The sequence below is a fragment of the Sorex fumeus genome, unplaced genomic scaffold (assembly GCF_029834395.1).
Source record: "Sorex fumeus unplaced genomic scaffold, SorFum_2.1 ptg000006l, whole genome shotgun sequence".
NCBI classification, from domain to species: Eukaryota; Metazoa; Chordata; class Mammalia; order Eulipotyphla; family Soricidae; genus Sorex; species Sorex fumeus.
In genome coordinates, this window is record NW_026606063.1 from 13,333,062 (window position 1) to 13,345,397 (window position 12,336).

The 12,336-nt window shown below is 56.1% G+C and overlaps 1 protein-coding gene across 1 annotated transcript in view; it reads right to left on the minus strand.

Annotated features, from left to right (window-relative positions):
• Positions 1-12,336, minus strand: part of KLHL29 (kelch like family member 29) — a 257,496-nt gene that overhangs the window by 15,679 nt on the left and 229,481 nt on the right. Inside the window, exon 6 of the mRNA XM_056123615.1 lies at positions 3,991-4,129. Within this exon, the coding sequence (XP_055979590.1) occupies positions 3,991-4,129 (139 nt within the window). The remainder of the gene's footprint in view (positions 1-3,990; positions 4,130-12,336) is intronic.

A 12,336-nucleotide genomic window follows, 5' to 3' on the forward strand; every position in this document is an offset into this window, starting at 1 on the left:
TCTCTGTTGCCGGTGCCCAGTGGGCCCAGCCCTGTGGGGCCCACCCAGCCCTGAGGGCTCAGCGCCTTGGGCTGAGTGAAGGGATGTGGAGTGGCGACCTGGGGGCTCTGTCACTGCCCTCCCCTCTGCGGGAACCATCAGGGTCCCCCCACCTTCAGCAGGACAAGGCCCTTCTCACTTGCAGATCAGCTATGGGCTTCTCCCTTTGTCAGCGCAGTGCAAAGTGACAAGAAGGTGGGCGGGGCTTTTCCTGCCCTGGCTGCTCTGAGCTTCCAGACACCCCAAAGGATGTGCCTCCACAGCTTCCTGGGCCTCCAAATTCAGCCTGTGACTTAGGGATCAGCGGGAGCAGACCCATGGGTCAGTGCACTGTGTACAGGCACACTCCGACACACACCACACAGACACAGATATACACACAGACAAGTGCACACACAGTCACACACAGATGCACAGAGACCATACACAGGCACAGACACACATCCACACACACACAGACACACATCTACACACACAGAAACAGATAAAATTGATACACACAGATGCATGTCCACACAGACACATCCACACACAGACATGCACACAGATGTGGGCACACGCATATGCGTGCGCGCGCACACACTCACACACACACACACACACACACTGTGCCCCTTTGCACATGTGCCCCTACTGTGGACCCTGAGCTCTCACTTTCCTTCCTCACATTCTCTGGCTACAAACCACACTGCGTTTCAGTTCTTCTCAGGGGGTAGCAGGAGCTGCGTCTCATCCATGGCTACTCCTACAGCTTTGGGTCACAATATTGCCTCTGTGCAGTGGGGATATGAATGGCCTCAGCCTTGCGGGACAGCAGGAGGATTTTTGGGACACCCATGGGTTGCGTCTTATCCTCATCTGAGGAAGATGATGAGTTGGAAATAAAATCAAGGAAGAATGCGGGAAGAAGTTACTACTGCGTTCCCAAGATACGGACATGTGGAAAAGTGGGGATTGGCTGGGAGCCAGGACACGAAGGCAGAGGGGCACAGTGTGACCATGGCTGGCGGGCAGGGGGCCGCTGGTCGGGAGAGAATGCTCCGAGTCCTGCTTCCCCACTCACAGCCTGCGACATCACACCCAGCAGCCCCAGCTTTGTGGGATCCCATCCTGCCTTCTGTGCCCTATTCCCACCTTCCCGGCCACAGAGAAACAGACTCACTCAGCCTGGCCACTGCCAGGGCCTGCCCTCTGTCTGTGTACCTCTGCATGTCCTCTTTGCTCTCCCAGATGCGGGGTCTCCTCTAGCAGATGTGGGTGCCCTGAAGGCTGAGACTCCCCCTCCTCCAGCTCCAGGGGCTCTGGCCTCTTTCCCTCGCTGAGTGGGGAAAGACTTGGCTTCCTTCTGGCTGTCCTGGGGCTCCCTAGGAGGGTGTCCACTGGTCATGTGCCTTCCTACTGGAGGGGGAAGACCCCAGCCTCAGCCATCAGCCTTGGAGGGGCTTACCAAGGCCCTTGGGAAGGTCAGGAGCAGTACGCTATGTCCCCTGGGGACACACTCCCTCTGTGCATGCCGGCATGGCCACAGAGAGCAAAGAGCAAGGCCTGAACTGTGGGCTCAGGGGACAGGACCCCACCTCCCAGAGAGGTCTAGGGATAGCCCTGGCGGCTCATGGACCACTGCGAACGGGATATCCTCAGGGACTGTCCCAGAGGGGAGCATCCCCCCAAACAGGTCCTGCTGTCCTTCCTGCAGTGATTGGTGGGGAACTGTAATGTGTTCCCAGGGTCAGGATTGGGGGGAGGGGCACAAAATGTCATGTCACTGCGTGGCTTCCCCTGCTTCGAAGAAGAAGCCCCTCCTCAGGCTTGGTTTGATCCATGTGGGGGCTTCAGATCCCATTCATCGGACACTCTCTCCAGCAGCTCCCCTGCCTGACGCCCTGCCCTGCTCTGTGTGCCTGCCTGGTGCTTGGCTTGGGAAGTCTCTCCAGGGCTGGCCCTGCTCATCCCCATATGGACCCTGAAGAGGTCGGAGCTGGACGGAAACCATCATTTGAACCACGAGCTTCCTGTTTCACAGACGAGAAACCCCAGGCCTGAGAGAGGACGGGACATACCTGGAGTCCTATAGGGCCAGCGCAGAACCCAGGCCTTCTAGCTCCCAGAGGGCCCCTCTCCTCCAGACTGCCTCTCAGCCTGGCACCCATTTTCTCTGGTGAGGGCCTGTGAGGTATGTGTAACAGTTCTGCCAACTTTAGGTGAGATCCCTGTCTCGCTCCCCGTCATGGCCCTCAGAACCTCAGACCAAGTTGAGGATTCTCGCCCCCAACTCATACTCATTTCTAGGTAGGCTCTCTCTCATCACTCATACCTATCTCTGTTTAAAATCTTTAATTCCAAATAACCCATTGCTTGCCTGGAACATTCCAGAATATTCTAGAACATTCCTTGTATTCCAGAATATTCCAGAATATCCCCTGTCTGAAAGGAAGAATTTTTTTTTTTAAAGTCTGTCCAAGCACCTTTCCCTACCCTAGACTCCCCCCAACAGTGTCCTCTTCTCTGTAAGGAGTTTGGCTCTACCTACAGTCTCTAAAGATAATCCAAGCATTCTTGTGCTCTTCCTGTCTGTGACTTCCTAACCCAGGGCAGAACCATCATTCCATATTGACTTGACCCTGCATCCTGTCCACTCTCCTCTCCAGCAGGTCTGGAGCAGGGACTCCAGGGCGCTACCTATGCAACCAGTGGCACGGGGTTCCAGAATTTGCCCAGAGTGGCAGCACAAAGACCTCCCTTGGCAGGAACAAGCCCCTGGACATGCCCCCTTCACCCCAGAGCTCATGCCCCAAACCCTGTGCTTGGACAGCGTGCACCCAAGCACCGGGGGTGGGGGACCTGAGCTGTCCACAGGCTGGAAGTCACAAAGAGCCTGCCCCTTCCTGCACGGCAGGGGCCAGCACGGCTGGGAGTGGCTCGCACGCCGGCAGCTCAGCTCTAAGTGAAAGGACACAACGGATTGGAAAGGAGATGCCAGCCAGGGTGCCATCCTGAAACAAAACACAGTCACTCTGGGGTTAGTTGGCAAGTCCAAACACGGCACTGGGGAGCCAGCGGAGGTCCTGTCCTCCCACTCTGAGCACAGTCCCGGCTCAGCGTCCGCCCCGGAGAGGCTGCAAGGCAAAAGGAGCAGCGGCATTAATCTGCTGAGGGGTGGGAAAAACAGGAGCGTTCCCTGGGCCGGGCCCTCGCTGCTCTCCCTTCTCTAAGGAGCTAGAAGGTGGCCCTGACTCTTCTTCGCAAGGGGATGAAGCAGACAAATTAAAAAAAAAAAATCAACGTAATGGAAAAAAAAAAAAGATGTTCATGCACCATGAAGACTCATTTGGGTAGAAATAACCAGGGATGAGGGCAGAGGGGAGGGTGCCAAGACCGCGCCAGGCCGTGTTTAGGACACGCTTGGCCTGTGCTCAGACACCCCAGCGTCAGCTCAGTGTGTGCGCGTGTCGAGAAAGGCACGGGAATGAGGCTTTGGCTACGAGGCTCTTGGCCACTGGGGCTGGGTCGTGGGAGAGCTGGGACGGGGAGCAGCTGGTCGATGGGCTTTCCTGGCACTAAGTTCACCATCGACCGCAGGAACGACGGTGCCAGGGACCCTGTGCTGGCCCGGTGTGGGGGCAATGTGTAGTGGCTTTTGGGGGGTCTGCAGTCCTCTGCCTCTCAGGGAGGGCTGGGGAGCCGCTGGGAGTCAGGGTGGGCCCATGGGGCAGGGCAGGGTGGTTTGGGGGGCTCTCCTGCTGGCAGAGAGCCCTGGGCCAGTGCAGCATTTGGGGGCGGGGGGCAGCGGCTCTGAGCCTGTGTGAGCGGGAGGGGAGGAGGAGGAGAGTTGGCTACTGGCTCTGTGACAGGGAGTCACGCTTCAGGAACCTGCAAGAGAGGGAAGGAGAAAAGCGACATACAAGCGTCCTACAAAGGAACAGACCCGAGCACAGCTGGAAGGAGGCAAACCTTTGAATCAGGTCCTTGAAATACAAGCTGCAGGAAGCTAGAACATTTTGGTGGACTTCAAACTCTCTGCCTTCAACAACAATTTTCAGGTCTGTAAACGCTTTCGCTCTGCGCTGCTGGTTCAATTCCTTCAACATTTCTGCAGAACAGAGAAGACAGACAGGGCCAGGTTCCCATTAAGAGTTTTTTTTTTCTTTAAGTTTTTAAATTATTTTTTATTAATTTTTTTCCCCAAGAAGTAGAGGAAAAGGAAAATACTTGATACTGTTTCTTGGCAAGAGTGGGTCTACAACTGACAGTCCAGAGAAAGCCTCTCACACACACACACATACACACACACAACGCGTGAACAAACAGCAACCGGACGGGCCACAGAACCAAAGGAATCATGACTCTTAGAAGCAAAAATAAAAAACAAAAAACCACACACACACACACACACACACACACACCCAAAAAACCAAACCAAACCAAACCAAAAATCACAGCCACCCAACAATGAAACTAAAAAACAAATCCCAAAGGAAAAATTATCAAACCCAGAAATGGGGAGGTCAGGGTGGGCGTGGGGTGTGGAGGGAAGGTCCCACAGTGACGACTGGAGACATGAAGAGTACATGATCGCAGACAACTGACAACCCAGCCCCACGGACCAAGCTCTCCCGGTGCCAATGGTGCCGATGCAGCGATGCCAGGGACAGCATGGCACTGTGATGTCACATGGGTGGACATGGGCCAAAGGAGGCACAACCACAAACCCTGCAAAAACAGCCACACATGGGCCAGCTTCAGGGGAGACCCTCCCCCCAGAAAGCACGCATGGAGCGGGGCCGCTGAGCCATGGCCTTCCATCTCCCACTTCCGGGCTGGGGGAGAAGCACCCAGGGGCAGTCTGGAGACTCCTATTTCCGGGATTATTCTTGTGGGGAGAGGGGGCGATTTGCAACCCCAGGCGGTGGCCTCCGGGATTGCCTCGCCCTGATTTGCACCTACCTTTGCCGGGTGTCCTGGCCATCTGGGGCTGTCCCCCAATCCCAGCCAGGGCCCTGACCCTGGGGAGCCAGAAGCTTTTCTTAGCCCCCGCTACGTGTTCAGAATGGGCGAGGGTACGAGTCACCCTACTTAGTTCCTTTCACTTGCGGAGGTCAGAACCCTCAGATGCTCAGTCCCTCACCGGCCAGCCCCCAGTGTCCCCCTGGGATGAGCCTGCCCTAAGCACCACAGCTGGTCACCAGCAGCCCAGATTCAGGGGTCAGAATAAACCAGCTGGTCAGGCAAAGTTAAGCGCATTTGATGGGTGGATGGAAGGGGAAGCCGCAGACAGAACTGAGCTGCATCCCGGAGGCCACCACCATCACCGAGAGCCCCAGGTCTGTGGGTGTTCTAGAATTATCCTGCAGCCCGTCCCCCACGGGCCTGCAGCAGCAGCTGCTCCCAGCACCTGCCCTGCTGGGAGCCCGTGTGTCTGCGACAGCCCCTGTGAGCACTGTGTGTGTGTGTGTGTGTGTGTGTGTGTGTGTGTGTGTGTAATGGGGACAGCAGTGCTGCTGTGTCAGAGCACTGCGGGGGCCAGCAGGGCATTGCCCAGCTCGGCAGAGTATGTGGGCGAATGTGGCCCAGGCAAAGGACAGGGTCGGGGAGGCGGGATGATGAATGAGGAGGTGACGTCTGAGCAGCTGGAGACAGGTCCCAGGGCCCTCGAGTAGGAAAATTCGTTCCAGGAGTCCCTGATTGACAGCATTCTGTGGGGTATGATGTTTTTTGTTGTTGTTGTTGTTTGTTTATCTTGGCTCACACCCAATAGTGCTCAGTACTCCTAGCTCTGTGCTCAGGGATCACTCCTGGTGGGGGTTGCGGGAACCGTATGGGATGCTGAGGATCAAACCTGGGTCATCTGCCTGCAAGGCAAGTTCCTTAACCCCTGAATTATCTCTTAGGCCCCAAAGAGTTTTTCACAGGTGGCAGCTGGCTTTATTTCTATTTTCTATCTCCCTCCCCCAACCAGGAAAACCAAACGTTTCGAAGCAAATAAAGGTGCTGGGGGTGAGGCTGTGTGGGGGTCCCAGAGAAGAGCCCCTTTCTCTGATCTTCATGTCCACACTCGGCACAGGCCTGGCAGAGAGTGTGCTCGCGGCTGCACCCCCGCCCTCCTCCACATCTCGGGAATACAGCACCTTTCCCCACCTGGTGGGGTTTTCTTGGGCCAAGGAATGTGGGGAAGGGCATCACATGGCCCTGAGCCCCCCCCACCTTAAGAAGCGACGCTTCCTTCCGCTCCTTCTCTTTGTGACCCCTGAGGCTGCCCCCTGAGAGCCTGGGGGGTTACACCCGCATGCAGCCTAGACCAGCAGTCTGAGGGGCAGCCCTACAAGTCGGTCTCACCAAAGTGTCACCCAGAGTCACCTCCTACCCGAGGGCGGCTATGTGGAGCCACTCAGAGGTTCCTCTGCTCAGTGGCTTTCGTGGCCTCTTTAGAAAAACGATGCAAACAAAACCCAGCGCCTTCTCAGGAATCTGCCTCCTTTAGGCGAACAGTGTCCACCCTGAGGAGATCAGGGCGCGTGGCCTTGGCTCGGTCTCCAGCACCACAGACTCTTTCAGTGGCCCCCAGCACTGCGGTACCCATTTATTCCTAAGGGGCATTCTCGGTCCTTTGTGCTGAGCCAACCACCCGGTGGTGGGCTGAGGGTCGCAGGTAGATCCCCTGGACCAAGCAGCCCCACACTAAGAAAGTGCTCCCAGAGTCGCATCTGCACTCTGCCCACATGGTCCCAGCACTGCCCCCTCCGCTCAGACAAACACACACTCTGTGGGGAAGGCAAGAGCCCTGGAGGACGCAGGTGCTCAGAGAGCTGTCTCCTTCCGTGGCCTCCTGGGTCCCTGGGGGGAAGGATGGCCAACTCAGCCCCATCGTTCCGTCACCCACACTGTGGCACACCGGGATCAGTTCCTGGATCAGTTTCCTCTTCAAAACTGGCACCAGATGCCCTGGAAACATCTCCCCCATTGCCTCTTTCCCCAGTCACCCCGCCCCCCCCCCCCAGCCTCCTTTCTGCTGTTCTGGGAACCTGACTCCCCAGGAACCTTCTCTCAGTGGAAGGGTCTGGGGGTCTGGGTGGTCTTTGGGCTAGGCACATGGCACTTTGCTTCTCATCCACAAGGTTTCCTTTGCCAGCGGCTGTTAGAATCTCCATCCTTTTCTGAGCTAACAAGGTTTTAGGGGATGGGAGACCCCATTTTCTTTTTTCTTTCTTTCCTTCCTTTTTTTTGCTTTTTGAGTCACACCCGGTGATGCTCATGGGTTACTCCTGGCTTTGCACTCAGGAATCACTCCTGGTGGTGCTCGGGGGACCATATAGAATGTTGGGAATTGAACCTGGGTCGGCCGCGTGCAAAGCAAACGCCCCACCAGCTGTGCTATTGCTCCAGCCCTGAGACCCCATTTTCTTTATCCATTTACTCATCAACAGGCATCATGTGTTGATGATGCCCCTTTTCAGCTACTGTGGGTCATGTTACAGCGCGGTTCCTTCAAACCCCCCGCAGGGTCATCTCTGGATACACCTTGCTACCTCCTATCCCACCGGAAGGACTTAGGGGGAACTGGGTCTATGGGACCAGCACTGAGGGGGGCAGGTGAGGGTCAGCTTGGGGCTGACACACTGTCTCGGGGGCATGTGGCCACAGACAGAATCAGGGGTGACAGAATCAGAATCAGGGGATGGAGCTGCAGGCAATTTCCACAGATTTTTCACCCGGTGACGCAAGTGACTTGTCAGAGACGGATGGGCACACCCGAGCTGGACCAGAGAGGCTGTGTGCAGAGGTAATAAAGAGGAAGAGATGTCAACTATTAAAAGGCAGCGCATTTCTGTGGCGTTGTGGCAGCGAAGTCCATTAAATCAGAGCCCCAAGAAAGGTTGCGTGGACAAATAATTTTTTTCCGGAGTCCAAGTGAGAACTCAGCTAGATGACAAATGCTCCCGATTCCGTGGGTATCTATGACATATATTTGATGAAGGACCGAAAAAAAAAGGATAAACTCAGAACAGTCATAAAATAGACCAGAGAGCCCAGTGCCGACTGGGTGATGCATACCCAGAGGATGTCACCCCCAGCCAAGGGGCGCAGTGTGGGGTGACGCGTGCCCGAAGAAGAGTTAGCTCTGAGGTGAGACAGGGCGATGAATGGAGACATGAATCCAGATGCCATGGCCGCTGCTCAGAGGGGCCATTGCAGCCCAGGGCAGGCTGGGACAGAGGGATGGAGGGAGAGACAAATCTGGGCACTGTCCCCCTCCTCCTCGTGGATGAATCAGACACCCCGTCCCTAAGAACCCTTTGGGGCAGGCTTCTGAACCCAGTTCCCCATATCCTGCTGAGTCAGCGGTCTCACCAGCCCGGGTTGATGGGCGAGTCCTCCCAGGAAAGCCTCTAGAGAAGGAGAGATGAGGGGTCGCCCTGGGCTAGGTGGGCACCAGGGAAGAGAGCTCATGGGTCAATGAGGAAGCAGAAGCTCCTGTCTCAGCTCTCCTAGGGAGCTGGCACCCCAAGAACAGGCATCACGCCGAGCTGCCGGCCTGTGCAACTACCCAAGGCTGGTGACATGACCTGTTCCTCACTCAGCAAGCTGTGGCCACAAAGCACATGTGACATTCCTGCCCCTGTAGACGCAAGACGATTAACTTCCAATTGGAGCATTCTCAGAAAGTCGGTTCCATTTTTCTCCTTAAAAGTTTTGGGGCCAGAGAGACAGTTTAGGGGTTAAGGCACTTGCCATGTATGTGGCCTACCCCAACGCCATCCCTGTCAACATACGGGGTTCCCTGAGCATTGCCAGGAGTGAATCTCTGAGCACAGAGCCAGGAATAAGCCCTGAGCAACTTCAGGTATGACTCAAAAACCAAACCAAACCAACAACAACAACAACAAAAAACCCCAACCCCAAACAAACCTCCTAACCAAACCACTCAGCACCCCCTGGAGATAACTTATTTAATGCACAAATTCAGAGCACCCCTAATTGTATATGAGGCCCCCCACCACCACCATTCTAAAGTCCCCCCTGCGGGTAGTATCACCACTTTGGGGAACACTGGATTGGACAGTCAGAGGAGACAGAGGGGGGCAGAAAGCCCCCTTTCATTCTCTGCCTCTCTGGGACCCAGAGGAATGGGTTCTGGGGGACACACATACAGACGGGGTGCTGAGAGATGACAGGAATGCTGAATCCTAGACCTCATGACCCACCTCCCTGACCTGGATCTTTCCCAGATGGTCCTTTTTGTAGAGAATTGCACCCCTGGGCCTTTTTATTTTTCTTTTTGGGTCACACCCAGCAAATGCACAGTGGGTACTCCTGGCTTTACACTCAGGAATTACTCCTAGTGGTGCTCAGGGGACCATATGGGATGCTGGGAATCTAACCCGGGTCGGCCACATGCAAGGCAAACACTCTACCTGCTTTACTATCACTCCAGGTCTCCTGGGCCCTCTTTCAAGACAGGAACTGCTCTCCCACCCTCACTGCAGGGGATCATCCAAGAGATATTCTCTGCATATCTGGGGGGTTGGGCCTGAATACTGGTGCCACTCTGGATTTGGGGACCCCCCTGTTGTGGGCGGGCTGGATGCAGGTGGTGATCCCCTAGTCACTGGACAGAGTGGGAGACTGAGTGAGGTGGGCAAGGGGGGGTCATGAGGGCAGCTCCCTGTACTGAGAAGCTGAACCCTGCCCCAGCTCTGGACCCACAGACGTCCGCACCAAGGGGTACAGGAGACCAAAGTCACCCAAGTATGTGGTCAGGGCCCAGGAGTTCTATCTGCTGTGTGAGGCTCAGGCTGGCCAATGCAGTGCTGCTCGGGTCCAACAGAGCTGGGGTAATGATGGGGGGGCACCAGGGTCATACCCAGAAGTGCAGGGGGCACATGCAGTGCTGGGAATCAGCTCACATGCATGCCAGACCCACGCTGCCGCCATCTGAGCTCTCTCTCGTCTGGCCCTAGAGCTTTCTTGGTGCGATGAGGCGGAGCTGGTTGCCCTGGAGGGAATGGCGGAGGGTGAGGGTGAAAAGCAGAGACCCTTACAGGCTGCTCTGGGCATGGGATGTGCTCTCTTGATCTACAGTAACTTGTTCCTCCCCACCTCCAGAGGCTAGCTACAAACGCCGCTTTCTGGCCCTTGCCTGGAGCTCACCACCCCAGGACTCACTTTTTCCTCTGTCAGCCTCAGCCCGGCGAGCCTGCAGGGGGACCCAGCAGTGTGCTGACTGTGTCAGGCTCCCTGGGCTTCCTAGAACTCTGGTCCAGGCTGGCTCCCTGATGGCTGAGATAAGGGGGCCTCTACGGGATGGAGCCTGTAGGGAACAGAGAGATGAGCAGGACCCTCAGAACTCAGGAGTCCCCCTCGACCTTGCCCTCTGTATCAGACCCTGCTGGGTGCCACCAAGCAACTGAGGTCCAGAGGTTCTGATTCCCCACTGTGGGATGCTAAAAGCTCCCCAGGAAATGGTGATGGGAGCCAAAATGGTCTCATGACACCATGCTGCTGTGCTGATTTGGTCTGTTTTTTTAAGTGTCTAGGTCTGTGCTCAGGGCTCGGAGAAATTTATCAAAGAAAAAATAAAACTAATAAATTAAAAAAAATAAGGAATGGCAGCTCAAGGAGCCAGCAACTTATGCAAATGAATGCAAATAAACACACACACACTTCCATACATATGTTTATGCAAATATTCCTCTGGCCCTTGCAAATCACTCACCCGCCTGCAAGCAGCTGCCTGTGATTTCTTGGTGAGAACTGCGGGCAGGGTGCCCGGGTTAATGACAGGTGGTATTCTGACCTCCGCGAACAGACATCTCTACTAACAAACTCATCCCAGATGCCCCACTCTCCTCCCCCACCTCCTGTACACCGAAAACCCCTCCCCTGCATGCTTGGGCCTCAGAGTTCACTCTAGGTCACAGGCTGAGTCGGGAGCACCAGGAGCAGCTTCTCCGGGTGGGGAGGGGGGTGGCGTGAGGGCACCCTCCAAGGCCACTGGGTCTGTGGGGAAAGAACAGAGCAGCTGAGCATAGCAGGTCGGGCCCTGAGAGTGACAGGGCAGGGCCTGGAGGAGCCTAAAGTGAATGGGCGGGGCCTGAGAGCGAATGGGTGGGGTCTGAGAATGAATGGGCGGTGCCTGAGAATGTCTGGGTGGAGCTTGAGAGTGGCTGGGCGGGGCCTGAGAGCAGATGGGCGGGGCCTGAGACACTGGTGGCTCTGATAGGTAGGACTAGGGTGGCCGGCTGTTACGGTCAGTCTGGCCAGAGTCCGCAGTTCACTGACAGACCCCCTGGAAGATGCCAGCGTTCAGCAGAAAACTTGTTTTGGTCCGATGAGAAACTGCTGCTCCCCAATTTCTCAGGGGATGACGACTCGAGTTAATGAGCACCCCTCCTGAGCCTCCCAAAGCCCTACTACAAGCCCCTGTCTTGTAGGCTCCGTGCTCAGCAGAGCTTCCTCCTTGCTCAGGGCACACTCCTCTGGGTCAGGTACCCCGCTTACTTGCTGCCCAGTTTGGAGGGGGTCTCCACCCCAGTGGAAGGGGGCGCTGGGATATGGCTGTGACAATTCCCTTGAGGACTGACCCTGGAACTTTGGGGGTGGGGAGGAAGGAAGGGGTGTGCGTGGAAGGTCCTGGTAGTGACACTCAGTCCCTATGTCTCTAGTAGTCACTCTGGTAGGTTTGGGGGCTCTCTCTCCCACTACTTTGGGAGGCTCTAGGGAGCAGGAGGGGAGCTGGGTCCTTGGCTCTTTTTTGGTCCCTCATAGAATGAACAGTGCTTCCTCCTCCGTGCTCCTGCTTGCTCTTCTCCAGAAATTGGGACCGTAGGCACTGGGGTGTCAATCTGGCTTGTCCCCCACAAGGAGGGGCTCGCCCACAGGAGAGCAGCTGTATTCAGTGCCCCTCAGAGGGCTCCATTGCACAGCCTCTGTTGGGAGAAGGCCCTTCCCGCATTGAAAAGACACAGCTGTCCACTTTCAAGTGCTGGTGGAGGGGGCATCCTGCTTGAGGACAGCAGGGAGGGGTGGGGCCAATGAGTTCCGGATCAGGCCTATTCTGTCCCAACTCGCAATCTCTCTGCCAGGCACCCAAGTGCTAAGGTATGGGTGATAGCTCTCCTCCGGGGTCCTCTTGGTGCCCATATCTACCCCGCCAGCAGCTGTGGGCCTCCCTTCCTGCATGCCCACGGGGGCTACTTCCCCTTCATGTTTCTCCAACTTTCCAGGAGAAAGTACTTGCACACTCAGAAGAGTCTGGGAGGAAGGAGGGGCAAGGCGTTTGAGGGAGCTTGGGGCTCTGGG